Raw genomic sequence first — 17,880 nt, 5'->3', positions numbered from 1 at the left:
ACGATAGAATTGAAAAATGCATTCCGTTCAGACATGGCAATTTTTTTCGTAAATCGTTTTTTATTTATGTTGTTTTTGTTGTTTGTATATGTGTTTTTTGTTTTTCTATTTAGAATTTAGAGGAAATTGCATAGAGGAAGATTTTTTTACTACAATCTACAACGGAACCTAAAAAAGTTTATTATTATAATTTTTTCAATAAAGAAAAGGCTTTTTAAGAATTTGTAACGAAAAATATGTACAGAAATGCAGTTTGAGAAAACTTTTAATTTTTCAGATGCTTTTTACAAAAAAATCAAAATCTTTAAGTTTTAAGAAAAGTTTTGACTTTAAATGTAGAACGATAAAATTGAACTAGAACCGAACTAAAACTGAAATAGAACCGAACTAAAACTGAAATAGAACTGAACTAGAACTGAACTAGAACTGAACTAGAACTGAACTAGAACTGAACTAGAACTGAACTAGAACTGAACTAGAACTGAACTAGAACTGAACTAGAACTGAACTAGAACTGAACTAGAACTGAACTAGAACTGAACTAGAACTGAACTAGAACTGAACTAGAACTGAACTAGAACTGAACTAGAACTGAACTAGAACTGAACTAGAACTGAACTAGAACTGAACTAGAACTGAACTAGAACTGAACTGAACTAGAACTAGAACTGAACTAGAACTGAACTAGAACTAGAACTAGAACTAGAACTGAACTAGAACTGAACTAGAACTAGAACTGAACTAGAACTGAACTAGAACTAAACTAGAACTAAACTAGAACTAAACTAGAACTGAACTAGAACTGAACTAGAACTGAACTAGAACTGAACTAAAACTGAACTAGAACTGAACTAGAACTGAACTAGAACTGAACTAGAACTGAACTAGAACTGAAGAACTGAACTAGAACTGAACTAAAACTGAACTAGAACTGAACTAGAACTGAACTAGAACTGAACTAGAACTGAACTAGAACTGAACTAGAACTGAACTAGAACTGAACTAGAACTGAACTAGAACTGAACTAGAACTAGAACTGAACTAGAACTGAACTAGAACTGAACTAGAACTGAACTAGAACTGAACTAGAACTGAACTGAACTAGAACTGAACTATAACTAGATCTGAAAGAGAACTGAACTAAAACTGAACCAGAACTCAACTAGAACTGAACTAAAATTGAACTAGAATTAAACTAGATTTTATCAAGTATTGCTCCCAAATCCAAGGATAAAGAGCCGAAAATGTTTAAGCAAACATGTACGTATTTGCAAATGTAGAATCGTAGAATCCCAATCCTGGCTTATGAATTGCATTCAACTGTTAAAACGATTTAACATCTATGTTCAGCAACTATTTGCATAACATTTAAAGCGTACATTCCCAACCCTGGCTTATAAATTGCATTCCACTGCTAGAACGATTGAATATCGTCGTTTGTTGCTTGTTTTTATTTTTATATAAACATAGACGCCACTAAATAAAATTAAAAAAATATGAACAAACTGTGCTACATGCAATAAGTTGCAAATTGATGATGTTGTTCTTGTGTGTGTAAGTAAGTGGAGAGGATGCAGAGCAGGGGTTAAGCAGCTGACAAACTCCACTTCATTCTTATCCAACTTCCTCTCACTAACGTCGTCCTCACTTCACTATATTTTCAATGCTTATTTGAAAAGAGTATTGGACATTCTATAGTGCATTTTGCACTAAACCCCACATTAGAAACGAAATGGGTTTTTTTTTCTTTAAACAAATTCAAAAAAATAATGAATGTGTTTATGAGGAGAAAAACTAGAAACTTATAGTTTTTGCGCGCAAAATAATGCAATAGATTGCGTGTGGTTGTTTTTTTCCAAGTCCATATATTTGTTGATTCTTTTTTCTTAGTCTTTGGACACTTAAAATCTTTAACCTTTTTAACCTCCCCACTTGGCCACTCCTAGAAGAAACATTGTTGCAAGCTTTGGTATACAGTGCGTATGTGAAATATATTTATTGATTCAATGCAAGAGTGAGTGTATACGTTTCGTGGGTTTTTTCTTTATATATTTTAATGATTTGTTGTTGTTTTTATGATGGACATTTGCCAGATTTTTGTGCTACGCACAATATAATGCGAAAATTAACAATAACAAATAAATAAATTTGTTTAAATTGTTAAATTCTCATAGATTGTGCATGTCAGTGTGTATATATGCATATGCGTCCGTCCATCCATTACTGTTGTGTACATGACTTTAAACATGTTTGTAATTTGTGGTATTACAAGACCAAAATCCGCCACTACGAAATTATGTGTTTATTTTAGTTTAAATAATGAACAGTAAAAAAATCCCATTTTTATATATTGTTTTAACAAATGTTAATTAATCAAAACTGTTTTTTTTTAATTTTTGCCAGCCATGCAAAGCAGAAAAAACTAGAAATATTTAACATAGAATTCTGCCAAGATGGCAGTTTTCAAAATGGAATTTTTGTAAAAAAATTTAAGGAAAAACAAGACTTTATACTAAATTTGGTTAAGTTAATGAGTATATAATATAAAATCTGTTTATATGAATTGAAATAATCGAAGAGTTTCAAAAAAATGTCTAAAGTTTGAAACTCTAGTGACTAGAGTTTCAAACTAGAGTCTAGTCTATAGTTTAGTCTATAGTCTACTTTATAGTGTAGTCTAGTCTATAGTCTTCTTTATAGTGCAGTCTAGTCTATAGTCTAGTCTATAGTCTAGTCTATAGTCTTCTTTATAGTGCAGTCTAGTCTAGTCTAGTCTAGTCTATAGTCTAGTCTATAGTCTAGTCTATAGTCTAGTCTATAGTCTAGTCTATAGTCTAGTCTATAGTCTAGTCTATAGTCTAGTCTATAGTCTAGTCTATAGTCTAGTCTATAGTCTAGTCTATAGTCTAGTCTATAGTCTAGTCTATAGTCTAGTCTATAGTCTAGTCTATAGTCTAGTCTATAGTCTAGTCTATAGTCTAGTCTATAGTTAATCTATATATAGTCTAGTCTATAGTCTAGTCTATAGTCTAGTCTATAGTCTAGTCTATAGTCTAGTCTATAGTCTAGTCTAGAGTCTAGTCTATAGTCTAGTCTATAGTCTAGCCTATTGTCTAGTCTATAGTCTAGTCTATAGTCTAGTCTATAGTCTAGTCTAGTCTAGTCTAGTCTATAGTCTAGTCTATAGTCTAGTCTATAGTCTAGTCTATAGTCTAGTCTAGTCTATAGTCTAGTCTAGTCTATAGTCTAGTCTAGAGTCTAGTCTATAGTCTAGTCTATAGTCTAGTCTATAGTCTAGCCTATTGTCTAGCCTATTGTCTAGTCTATAGTCTAGTCTATAGTCTAGTCTATAGTCTAGTCTATAGTCTAGTCTATAGTCTAGTCTATAGTCTATAGTCTAGTTACAGTCTAGTCTATAGTCTAGTCTATAGTCTAGTCTATAGTCTAGTCCTATAGTCTAGTCTATAGTCTAGTCTATAGTCTAGTCTATAGGTCTAGTCTATAGTCTAGTCTATAGTCTAGTCTATAGTCTAGTCTATAGTCTATCTAGTCTATCTATGTCTAGTCTATAGTCTAGTCTATAGTCTAGTCTATAGTCTAGTCTATAGTCTAGTCTATAGTCTAGTCTATAGTCTAGTCTATAGTCTAGTCTATAGTCTAGTCTATAGTTCTAGTCTAGTCTAGTCTAGTCTAGTCTATAGTCTAGTCTATAGTCTAGTCTATAGTCTAGTCTATAGTCTAGTCTATAGTCTAGTCTATAGTCAGTCTATAGTCTAGTCTATAGTCTAGTCTATAGTCTATAGGTCTATAGTCTAGTCTTAGTCTAGTCTAGTCTAGTCTATAGTCTAGTCTATAGTCTAGTCTATAGTCTAGTCTATAGTATAGTCTATAGTCTAGTCTATAGTCTAGTCTATAGTCTAGTCTATAGTCTAGTCTATAGTCTAGTCTATAGTCTAGTCTATAGTCTAGTCTATAGTCTAGTCTATAGTCTAGTCTATAGTCTAGTCTATAGTCTAGTCTATAGTCTAGTCTATGGTTTAGTCTATAGTTTAGTCTATTGTCTAGTCTAAAGTCTAGTCTATTGTCTAGTAGATAGTCTAGTCTATAGTTGAATCTATAGTATAGTCTATAGTCTAGTCTATAGTCCAGTCCATAGTCTGGTCTATAGTCTAGTCTATAGTATAGTTTATAGTCTAGTGTATAGTCTAGTCTATAGTCTAGCTGATAGTCTAGTATATAGTATAGTGAAAAATTTCACAATTACTAAAATATATGTATTTTTTATATTGTCAGTAATAAGAGTTCTTTATGGAATAAATCGGCAGATGTTAATATACATATATATAATATGTATATACATATGTATAGTCTAGTCTATAGTCTAGCTGATAGTCTAAACTAAAGTCTAGTCGATAGTCTAGTATATAGTATAGTGAAAAATTTCACAATTACTAAAATATATGTATTTTTTATATTGTCAGTAATAAGAGTTCTTTATGGAATAAATCGGCAGATGTTAATAATTTAAAATTTATTTTTTTAAACAATAAAAAAATTTAGTTGTTCAAAATTTATTTTTAAAAAATTTGCTTTAATAATAGCTTTCCAAGATTTATTTTTAAAATTTCAAAATCTTTTTTTTTTAACATTAAATTCAAAATAAGAAGCATCAAACATATATGACATTAGAATAAAATTTGATAGATTAAAACCCACTCTCTTCAGATCTTCCCCTGGAAACTATAAGTATACCCTTCCAAAAGTTCTATTGTTATTAATTCTTCCCACAAATAGTTGTTGTAATTTTAATACATATTCCCGCTGCTCTCCCTTATTACTCATTATCAAAAAATGATTAAGAAAATAAAAAAAGAGAAGACACAAGGAAAAACTTAAAATCAATTTGTTTGATTTTGATTCCTCTACTCACTACTCATACCGAACAAAAAGAAAGACAGACCCCCAAACAAATGATATGAATTCTTATGAAAGAACAAAAAATAATAACAACAAAGGAGAAGCGTCAAGCAAGCAGCATTTTAAGAACAGAGAATAAGAATCAGTAGCTAGCTGCTGCGGTTTGGCGGCTATAAACGTAGCGCCCAAAATAACGTTGGCGTTTGAACGCCCTGAGTTGAATGACCGCCGAAAAAAAGTATAAATTGTTTTTTATTTTTTTTTTTTTTTTGTTGTGAATTTTTAGACTTTTACTATGTGTTGACGACTACAAATAAAAAAAACCAACAACAACAACAAAAAATAAGAATTGCTGTAGTGATGTATGCGTGAGTGAGTATCTGTGTGTGAGAGTGCGTGTATATTTTTGTAAATGAGCAAGAAATTATTGTTCTTGTTGCTGCTGTTATTATTTGAATGTTTGATTATGTGCTTTGCACTTCGATTCCCCTTTTTTAATATTATTATATTTTATTATTATTATATTGTTGTTGTTGTTATTTTAATATTTATTCCTGGTTTTTGTCGTAATCAACATTTGAATTTTGTATAGATTTATTGTTGTCGTTGTTGCCATTAGATTTGTACTGTTGTTGTTGCTATTATTCCTCTTATAGCAACGACTGCTGCCGGTTCATCTACTTTTCTTCATAATCGTCGTTTTTTGTTCATCTGGTTCATTCTTTTTTTTTGTATACGATTCTTTATGTAGTTTTTTCTATTATTTAGGAAATTATTTTCTTCTATCAAACAAATAATGTATCAAGTGTACAATATTTAGGGGGTTGAAGAAAATTTTCGGTATTATGGTACCTTTTTTGGTACTATTGTAAAAAGTTTTTGCAATTAAGACTAGTCTATACAATAAAACGTAGACTCGTCAATAGATTAGTCCATACACTAGGCGATAGATCTGTCAATAGACTAGGTCACAGATTAATCCATAAACTAATCCATATAGTATAGTCAATAGATCCATCCGTAGACTAGTCTATACACTATTCACTAGTGTATTTACTAATCAATAGACTATTTCATAGACCAGTCCATAAACTTGTAAGTAGACTTGTCCATATATTACTCAAAAGATCTGTTATAGATCAGCCCAATATGCTAGTCCACAGAATGGTTAATATATTAGTGCACAGAATAGTCAATAGACTAATCCATAGACTAGTCAATAGATTAGTCTCTAGACTAGTCAATAGATTCGTCCATAGACTAGTCAATGGAGTAGATAATAGACCAATTAATAGAGTAGTCAATAGACTAGTTAATAGTCATAGATCAGTCAACAGACTAATTAATAGACTTGTACATATATTAGTTAATAGAGTAATCATAGGCCATAGACCAGTCTAGAGACTAGGTCATAGACCTGTCTATAGACTAGTCCATAGACCAGTTAATAGGCCAGTCAATAGACTAGTCGATACACTAGTCAATAGACCAGTCATCAAAATAGTCCATAGACCAGTCAACGGACTAGTCAATAGACTTGTCCATATATTCGTCAATAGACTAGTCCATAGACAAGTTGATACGCTAGTCCATAAACCAGTCAAAAGACTTGTTCATATAATAGTTAATAGACCAGTTTATAGACTAGTCCATAGACCAGTCAATAGGCTTGTCCATATATTGTTGAATATACTCGTCAATAGACTTGTCCATAGACTAGTCCACTGACTAGTCAATAGTCATTCGATAGACTAGTCCATAGACAAGTCAATGAACTTGTCCATATATTGGTGAATAGACTATTGCATTAAATAGTCAATAAACTTGTCCATAGACCAGTCAATATACTACAATAGACCAGTCAATACTTATTAATTAATAGAGTCTAGTCGATAATCTAGTCTATAGTCTAGTCTAAAGTCTAGGTATAGTCTAGTCTATAGTCTAGTCTAAAGTCTAGTCTATACTCCAGTCTATAGTCTAGTCCATAGTCTAGTCTATAGTCTAGTCTATAGTGTAGTCTAGTCTTTAGTCTAGTCTATAGTGTAGTCTAGTCTATAGTCTAGTTTATAGTCCAGTTTATAGTCTAGTCTGTAGTCTAGTATAAGTCTAGTCTATAGTCAATGGACTAGTCCATAGACCAGTCAATTGCCTTGTCCATAGATTAGTCTATAGATCAGTCTATAGTCTGGTCACTAGTTCAGTCCATAGACTAGTGAAACATTAGTCAGACTACTAGACTACTCCTTAGTCTATGAACTGGCCTATAGACTTGTCCATAGAGAGGCTGTCGTCTTTTTGACCTTTTGAACCTTTTTGTGTACAAACCATAGATGGTAAGTTGTTTTCCAATAACAAAAATTCTAGATTGAGCTACGACCTAAAGTATGCAACAGTTTTTTGACAGCAATAACTATAAAAAGTTCTAAGAATATTCTCGAATAAAGTAGAAAACTTAAGTAATGATCAATAACTGTTAATACAAAATTTTAAGATAATCTAATAAGTTTAAGCTAAAAAGTGCAGAAAGCAAAATTAAAAAATATTACGATTTACTATTTTTGGTACTTTACACCCCCATTACGCACAAAACATATAACAGTAGTAGTAGGCATAGTGAAGAGGGTATAAATTATTTTAATGATAGTGGGTTGATATATAATTGTTTGTTGTTGTTGTTTTTGCTATTATAACAACTTGTATACTCAGAGTAAAGTCTTTTTTTTCACTTCTTCTCATTGTTGTTATAGTTGTTGTTGTTGTTGATGTAATAGTAAAGTAATGAGTATTTGAGTAATGTAGTTTATGCGTGTATACTTTGTAGTGCTTTTTTTTTTGTTTTCTTGTCGCCATAGTTTTGGAACCCTCATAATTTTTTTTTTTTGTTGGTTTCTATTGTTGTTGTTAGATTTTCATTCCATACAATTGCTGGTATTCTCCCATACCGCTTGTTACCAGCGTCCCTTTTTTTTCATTATTTTTCTTGTATTATTAATGTTGTTGTTTTTTTAAATTTGTTCGCGAGTTTGTTTTTTTTTTCGTTTTCATCAAAAGCCCCATTGTGTGTGGAGAAGAGTGAGTAAAATGTTTGTATGCATGTTTTTTTTTTTTTTTTTTTTTTTGGATGCGTGTTAGTGGGAGAGTGTATGTTAGTGCGTATGTATATGTAAGCTTATGCGTGTGCTTCTAATATGAGTGTGCGTTTTGTATACATTTCATATTATTTGTCCGCTCATTGATTTAAACGCTGAACGCAATGAAATAAGTGTATAACAACAACAGCAGTGACAATAATATGTACTATCAACAATGCACAGTGGCTGGGTGGATGATAAAAAGTGTGTGTTTGAATTTTTTTACGTTTTTTCAAATTTTTTTGTGATAAGCTTTAAGTTATCTATGAAGTTTGAAAAAAATGTAATTAATTTAGTTAAACTTTAATTTCATTAGCCTATTTAATATTTGAGATAATTTTAATTTGCTTACAATAAATAATTAACTTGTTTATAATTAAAATTTTAAAAATTTATATAATTTTTTTTTAATATGATTTAGTTTCTAGTTGCTGACCACTGTGCATCATTTCATATTAACCATACTTGACAAATTTCTTTCTTTCTTTTACGCAGAACCCAATATTTGTTAAGTACTTTTCTCTGAAACCCCAAAATTCCCTCTTTAGAAAAATTTTCTGGCTTTTGGCCGCGAGTGAGAGTAGTACAATAGCGGCTTTTATATACGGAAAAAGACAATTTTTGTTTGTGTAATTTTATTTTATTATAAAATGCTTTTATTTTATTTTAGTGTTTGCCCAGATTCACAATCAGCATTTTTACTACAGTTTTTTTTTTTTTTTTTTGATTTGTTTGTATACATTTCTTTAGATTTACGATAGTTTTTTAAAAAGAACCCGGTAGATTTATAGCAGTATAGGTATCCCTCTAAATAGTAGTTTTGCTATATCTCAGATTATTTGCTTGAACTGAAATCATACATTTCCAGTCTATTGTACTCTTTATAAAATACTAATTACTTAAGTGTTCCTAAGTAATGTAGCAGGAAGTCAAATGGTTACTATAGAGCCCCTTAGTTAACTAACGGGAAGTCAGGGTGGATTGACTTCCCGTTAGTATACCTTAGTAATCTAGTGGAATACCATTTGTCTCTTTAATCTCTATAAGTAATAGGGTGTTAATATGTATGTATGTTTCACAGAACAAGTTTGTGGTCATTGCAACACTAAGGTGAAGTTTATTGTCACTTCAATGTCCTTAAGTAATCTAGCGGGTAGTCAATTGTTTACAGTAGATAGATATCTAATTACTAGAATGACTAAAGGGTAGTGCCCAAAATAATGTAGACAAAATACTCTTTAAATCCAAATCTTTCACTGCTTAATACGGAGAGTTCGCCTATAATTACTTTAGTGTCCCTTTGTAAACTAACAGGAAGTCAATCCGTACTTTAGTATTCCTAAGTAGCGGGAAAACAGTTGTCCATTTAATGCACGTCTATAAGTACGTTTATACTCATTGTAATTCAAAGAGAAAGTTAATCATTACTTCAGTGTCTCTAAGTAATCTAACAGGTAGCCAGTTGTTGCTTTAGCTTCTATACAGTAGACATAACTAATTACTTGATTGACTAGAGGATTGAGCATAATGTTCCTAACTACTTCAGACAGAAGACACTTTCAACCCAACGGACTAACTACTTCTTTAGTGGACCTAACTAAACTAGCGAATAGCAACTTTGTTGCATACACAGTTGACACTATTTTCTCTCAAATATCTAACTACTTGGAAGACTCGAGTTAATATATTTTGTAACATTTAAAACATACGTTCTTTTTGTAATGCTTAGAGTAAGTCAATTGACACTTTAGTGCCCCAATCTAGAAGGAAGTCAGTCTAAGTGAACTTACGTTATCTAGAGAGTAAATACTTTTTCTTTTTCTTTCAAAGTATCCAGCAGCTTATAAAAAGGAATTATATTGTCAATAATAAGTCAATGATAATATATTTTTCAATCATTTGACACTTTTTTACTATTTGTACGTTTACGAGCTATATAGTATCTTTTGGGATACAATCGGGAGTAATTCCCAGATTGAGACTGCTGTTGTAGATGCCTTTGAAATTAGCAAGTGGTACTAGTTTTAAAACACACCAAACTCTTTTTTAAAGCATTTTCATTTCATTGAATTCAACTCTAAAGTATGCAACAGTTTATGATATTGATAAATCTAGGGAATTCTGGGAATATTCGCGAATAAACTTACAATACAAAAATAGTATAAAGGAAAAACTAGATACATAAGCTCAATGTCTAAGGAGTTAAAAACTAAATTGAGAATTTTGTTTCGAGGGGACAATTGTACCTTTGCTGGCTTAGCTATACTTCGAATTAAACACTTTAAAATCTTATTTAAAGCATTTTCATTTGATTAAACTCCGTCTTAAAGTATGCCACAGTTTGTGCATATTCTCGAATATTCTGGGAATATTCTCGAATAAAATTATAATACAAACTCAATGTCTAAGTAGTTGAAAACCTAATTGCAAATTTTGTATAGAAAAACATAAAAGTACTTTTTTGTAATAACTTTGTTGATAACTATAAGGAATTCTGGGAATATTCTCGAATAAAATTAGAATCCAAATAAAGGACAAAATAAAAACTGGATATATTAGTTCAATGTCTTCGGAGTTGAAAACTAAATTGTAAATTTTATATGATAAACATAAAAGTACATTTTTGTAGAGACATAAAATTACAATACAAAAAAATACAAAGGAAAAACTGGATATATAAGCTCAATGCCTATGAAGTTGAAAACTAACTAGAGAATTTTGTATCGAAACACATAAAAGTACTTTTTTGTGGGGCAATTGTCCATTTGCTGGCTTAGCTATAAATTAGAATCCAAATAAAGGACAAAATAAAAACTGGATATATTAGCTCAATGTCTTAGGAGTTGAAAACTAAATTGTAAATTTTATATGATAAACATAAAAGTAGCAAGTGTAAGCGGATTTTAAAAATGTTTATTTGATTAAATTCCGCCCTGAAGTGTGCAACAGTTTATGCTACTAATAACAATAAAGAATTCTGGGAATATTCGCGAATAAAATTAGAAAACAAAAAAGTACCAAGAGAAAACTGGATATATAAAGTTAATGTCTAAGATGTTGAAAAGTGGTCTAGTTTTAGTCAGTGAAATCTTAAGACACATTACTAGGGCATTTTGATGCAGTTACCCTGAACTACAGGGCAGTTGGTTTAAGTTTGAAATTTATTGTTTATATGGATTCGGAAGACAACAAAAAAACTTTTTTGTTTAAGTTTTTTATTAGTTTTTTTGGGTAGTTTTTTTACCCCGCATTTCTTTTCTTTCTCTTTTTTTTAACGAAATTTCTTTTGCTTTTACTTTAAAGTACTATACAACGCCTTAACACTAACTGCTGTTTGCTGACGCTTTCTTCTTCATTATTGTTATTTTTTTGTTAACGCTGTCGCTTTTTTTTTTTTGGTCGGTCGTTTAGCTAAAGTCACGTCATCGCTTTTAACATTCGAAAAAATAAAAAATGACAACAAATGCGTGAACAGGCAATAACTAACTGTATATCATGTATTTAACAAATTTTTATTTGAATTTGTTTTTTTTTTTTTTTTTTGTTAATTTTATTATTATTGTATTGAGAAGTATGTACGTGTCAGGCGTTAAGAAAAAAAAAGCTATCAATTTCCTACATAATTAAACATTAAAAGCTAAGAAAATGGTATTTTCTTTACTAAGAATTTTTCAGCCATTACAAGTCTTCGTAGAAGTTAAGTTTTTTTATTTAAATTTCATTTACATTTCTTTTATTATTTATTTATAAATTTTCGATTACAAAATATTTCTTTATTTGGCACTAAAGTAAGATCATTTTGTTTAATGCTTGCATATGCGTTACTGTTTGTTTAATTTCCCTATTCGACAAAAAAAATTTAAATAAAAAAAACTGAATTGACTGATATGGTTGGTGTTACTGATACATGTGCATATGTTTTATGTCTTTACACCATAGATGATAATTATAAAAGCATCATCAATACTTTCTTTTTGATAACATTAGCAAACATTTTTATAATTATTTACAAAAAAGAAAATTGTCCTTATTGTCCTACATTAGTTGTTAACGATACCTCCCTTTTTAATATCTTGAATCCCCCATCAACCCTAATTATATGAACTTTAGTGTAGTTTAGATTGAAATGTGTGTGAACAAGTATGTGGAAGTTTAAAAATATATATACAAACAGAGAAATTATTATGACTTTCACTACTTTTATTTCAGTTTATATGTTTGTTTGTTTTTTTGTTGTTATTACCAACAAAATTTATACACAATAAAATTTTAAACAACACATTTAAATTTTATTTTGTATTTATTTTTTTTTTATACAACAAAGTGATTTAAACAAATAATATGAACAAAACACAAAAAAAAACTTGGCAATAAATATTATGTATGATGAAGAAGTTGGCATTACAATGAAAAATTTGCCAACGTTGAAAAAAAAAAATACGGAATAATAAAGCAAAAATATCGGACAATCAACCAACCCTTAAAGTTTTATATAGAAATTGTTAATAATTTAACAAAAAAAAAAAAAAACCGTTAATTTAACAATAAAAAGTATTTATTGCAAGTTATGCACTTTTTAAAGCAGATTTTGTAGGTGTTTTTTAAACAAAAAGTATTTCAGAAAGTTCCTCTTTAAAACGTGTAACCGAAACCATACATACATGTTAACGTTAAAAAGGTCAATTGACACTTTGTATGTAGAAGTAATCTGGAGAGAAGAAATAAACTAGAAAGAATAAACTATTTCTTTCCTCCAGATCTTTTAAAAGTTCGCAGTTTACAAGAAGTCAATATATGGTTTTTATATATTTTTAATTCATTTGATACTTGTACTCTTTGTAATGTTAAGAGAAAAAGTATGATCTTGTTAAGGACAATAAACTCTGAGATTTTCCAGATATAATTTATTCAAGATAAGATTGTATTTTAAATCATATTTTTTAGTGAAATATCGTATTTCTAGTGAAAACCCGTATTTTTAGTGAAAAATCACTTTTTCACATTTTTCATCACATTTTTAGTGAAAAATCATATTTTTAGTGAAAAATCACTTTTTTTTAGTGAAATATCACATTTTTAGTGAAAAAACATATTTTTAGTGAAAAATCATATTTTTAGTGAAAAATCATTTTTTTTAGTGAAATATCACATTTTTAGTGAAAAATCATATTTTTTTAGTGAAAAATCACTTTTTTAGTGAAATATCACATTTTTAGTGAAAAATCATATTTTTAGTAAAAAATCATATTTTTTTAGTGTAAAATCACATTTATAGTAAAAAGTCCTACTTTTAGTGACAAATCATATTTTTTAAGAGAAAAATCACTTATTTAGTGAAATATCACATTTTTAGTGAAAAATCATACTATAGACTAGACTATAGACTAGACTACAGACTAGACTATAGACTAGACTATAGACTAGACTACAGACTAGACTATAGACTAGACTACAGACTAGACTATAGACTAGACTATAGACTAGACTACAGACTAGACTATAGACTAGACTATAGACTAGACTACAGACTAGACTATAGACTAGACTATAGACTAGACTATAGACTAGACTATAGACTAGACTATAGACTAGACTATAGACTAGACTATAGACTAGACTATAGACTAGACTATAGACTAGACTATAGACTAGAATATAGACTAGACTACAGACTAGACTATAGACTAGACTACAGACTAGACTATAGACTAGACTACAGACCAGACTATAGACTAGACTACAGACTAGACTATAGACTAGACTACAGACTAGACTATAGACTAGACTATGGACTAGACTACAGACTAGACTATAGACTATGGACTAGACTATAGACTAGACTATAGACTAGACTATAGACTAGACTATAGACTAGACTATAGACTAGACTATAGACTAGACTATAGACTAGACTATAGACTAGACTATAGACTAGACTATAGACTAGACTATAGACTAGACTATAGACTAGATATAGACTAGACTATAGACTAGACTATAGACTAGACTATAGACTAGATATAGACTAGACTATAGACTAGACTATAGACTAGACTATAGACTAGACTAGACTATAGACTAGACTATAGACTAGACTATAGACTAGACTATAGACTAGACTATAGACTAGACTATAGACTAGACTATAGACTAGACTATAGACTAGACTATAGACTAGACTATAGACTAGACTATAGACTAGACTATAGACTAGACTATAGACTAGACTATAGACTAGACTATAGACTAGACTATAGACTAGACTACAGACTAGACTATAGACTATGGACTAGACTATAGACTAGACTATAGACTAGACTATAGACTAGACTATAGACTAGACTATAGACTAGACTATAGACTAGAATATAGACTAGACTATAGACTAGACTATAGACTAGACTATAGACTAGACTATAGACTAGACTATAGACTAGACTATAGACTAGACTATAGACTAGACTATAGACTAGACTATAGACTAGACTATAGACTAGACTATAGACTAGACTATAGACTAGACTATAGACTAGACTATAGACTAGACTATAGACTAGACTATAGACTAGACTATAGACTAGACTAGACTATAGACTAGACTATAGACTAGACTATAGACTAGACTAGACTATAGACTAGACTATAGACTAGACTATAGACTAGACTATAGACTAGACTATAGACTAGACTATAGACTAGACTATAGACTAGACTATAGACTAGACTATAGACTAGACTATAGACTAGACTATAGACTAGACTATAGACTAGACTATAGACTAGACTATAGACTAGACTATAGACTAGACTATAGACTAGACTATAGACTAGACTATAGACTAGACTAGACTATAGACTAGACTAGACTATAGACTAGACTAGACTATAGACTAGACTAGACTATAGACTATAGACTATAGACTATAGACTATAGACTATAGACTATAGACTATAGACTATAGACTATAGACTATAGACTAGACTAGACTATAGACTAGACTAGACTATAGACTAGACTAGACTAGACTAGACTAGACTAGACTATAGACTAGACTAGACTAGACTAGACTAGACTATAGACTAGACTAGACTATAGACTAGACTATAGACTAGACTATAGACTAGACTATAGACTAGACTATAGACTAGACTATAGACTAGACTATAGACTAGACTATAGACTAGACTATAGACTAGACTATAGACTAGACTATAGACTAGACTATAGACTAGACTATAGACTAGACTATAGACTAGACTATAGACTAGACTATAGACTAGACTATAGACTAGACTATAGACTAGACTATAGACTAGACTATAGACTAGACTATAGACTAGACTATAGACTAGACTATAGACTAGACTATAGACTAGACTATAGACTAGACTATAGACTAGACTATAGACTAGACTATAGACTAGACTATAGACTAGACTATAGACTAGACTATAGACTAGACTATAGACTAGACTATAGACTAGACTATAGACTAGACTATAGACTAGACTATAGACTAGACTATAGACTAGACTATAGACTAGACTATAGACTAGACTATAGACTAGACTATAGACTAGACTATAGACTAGACTATAGACTAGACTATAGACTAGACTATAGACTAGACTATAGACTAGACTATAGACTAGACTAGACTAGACTATAGACTAGACTATAGACTAGACTATAGACTAGACTATAGACTAGACTATAGACTAGACTATAGACTAGACTATAGACTAGACTATAGACTAGACTATAGACTAGACTATAGACTAGACTATAGACTAGACTATAGACTAGACTATAGACTAGACTATAGACTAGACTATAGACTAGACTATAGACTAGACTATAGACTAGACTATAGACTAGACTATAGACTAGACTATAGACTAGACTATAGACTAGACTATAGACTAGACTATAGACTAGACTATAGACTAGACTATAGACTAGACTATAGACTAGACTATAGACTAGACTATAGACTAGACTATAGACTAGACTATAGACTAGACTATAGACTAGACTATAGACTAGACTATAGACTAGACTATAGACTAGACTATAGACTAGACTATAGACTAGACTATAGACTAGACTATAGACTAGACTATAGACTAGACTATAGACTAGACTATAGACTAGACTATAGACTAGACTATAGACTAGACTATAGACTAGACTATAGACTAGACTATAGACTAGACTATAGACTAGACTATAGACTAGACTATAGACTAGACTATAGACTAGACTATAGACTAGACTAGACTAGACTAGACTAGACTAAGACTAGACTATAGACTAGACTATAGACTAGACTATAGACTAGACTATAGACTAGACTATAGACTAGACTATAGACTAGACTATAGACTAGACTATAGACTAGACTATAGACTAGACTATAGACTAGACTATAGACTAGGACTATAGACTAGACTATAGACTAGACTATAGACTGGACTATAGACTAGACTATAGACTAGACTATAGACTGGACTATAGACTAGACTATAGACTGGACTATAGACTAGACTATAGACAATAGACTAGACTATAGACTGGACTATAGACTAGACTATAGACAATAGACTAGACTATAGACTAGACTATAGACTAGACTATAGACTAGACTATAGACTAGACTATAGACTAGACTATAGACTAGACTATAGACTAGACTATAGACTAGACTATAGACTAGACTATAGACTAGACTATAGACTAGACTATAGACTAGACTATAGACTAGACTATAGACTGGACTATAGACTAGACTATAGACTGGACTATAGACTAGACTATAGACTAGACTATAGACTGGACTATAGACTAGACTATAGACTGGACTATAGACTAGACTATAGACAATAGACTAGACTATAGACTGGACTATAGACTAGACTATAGACAATAGACTAGACTATAGACTGGACTATAGACTAGACTATAGACTAGACTATACTAGTCTATACGTTCCAACTTGAAGAATGAAAAAGTGTTTTATAAAGTATAGGATTATTTTAATACATTCTAAAAAATTAATTTCTTGTTCGATTTTCCAAGACCTAGAAATCAAAATTTTACTTAAAACGAACAGAGAAATAATATGAGGAATAATAGCTTTCAAACCCAACTGCTACAAAAATACCCAATTGCTTTAAAGAAAATAAATATTTATTTATACATATTTAAATTTTATATTTATTGTTTTATATATTTAGTTTTCTAATTTCTTATTCCCTATTAATAAATTTACAAAATCCCCATATATCTCTGATAAAAAATCCCCTACAAATATGGTTTAGAACACAATATTTAATTAACTTGATTATTTATTTAATTACAACTATTAATATTTTAATTATTTTAACAATTTCTTAATGTTTATTGATTTCTTATGAGATTTTCTTTTTTTTTTTTTGCGTTTTACCTTTTATTGATCCACTTGAATTATTTTGTCCGGGCGATTGTACATTACTTTGTCCCAATGTGTTGGCGTGTGCTTCCAGTTTGGATGTAACGCTGTTCCACATATCAAACATGCGTTGCGTATACATTTTATTTAATGTTTTTTTTTTTGTTTTGTTTTCTTGTATTTTAATTTATTTACTTGTTGTTGTTAAGTGTTTTAAGTAAAAAAAAATGTTGGTTGTTTAAAGTTAAAACTTATAAAGAGAGTTTTGTTTTATTTTATTTTGAATATTTCTTTAGTTTAGTTATTAATTAATTTTTTTTAATAATAATGTTTTTTTATTTTTTAATATAATTTTGTTTTTACTAATATTATTCACAAAATTTTTGTTTTAAGGCATA

General features: G+C 30.1%; 1 protein-coding gene across 2 annotated transcripts in view; it reads right to left on the bottom strand.

Annotated features, from left to right (window-relative positions):
* The window catches only part of LOC119611469 (probable nuclear hormone receptor HR3), a 77,963-nt gene that overhangs the window by 21,295 nt on the left and 38,788 nt on the right, over positions 1 to 17,880 (bottom strand). Inside the window, exon 1 of one of the 2 annotated variants that reach the window (XM_037967048.1) lies at positions 17,498 to 17,798. The exons of the other annotated variant lie outside the window; for it this stretch is intronic. Coding sequence (XP_037822976.1) covers positions 17,498 to 17,624 — 127 coding nt within the window. The 5' untranslated portion in view covers positions 17,625 to 17,798. Of the gene's footprint in view, positions 1 to 17,497; positions 17,799 to 17,880 lie in introns of those variants that run through there. 2 annotated transcript variants of the gene reach the window in all.

This window comes from Lucilia sericata, unplaced genomic scaffold (assembly GCF_015586225.1).
Source record: "Lucilia sericata isolate MDLA Ls3-8-SP2 unplaced genomic scaffold, ASM1558622v1 Contig001455F_arrow, whole genome shotgun sequence".
NCBI lineage: Eukaryota > Metazoa > Arthropoda > Insecta > Diptera > Calliphoridae > Lucilia > Lucilia sericata.
The sequence above is the reverse complement of the archived record's forward strand: the minus strand, read 5'-3'. Positions and strand labels throughout refer to the sequence as shown.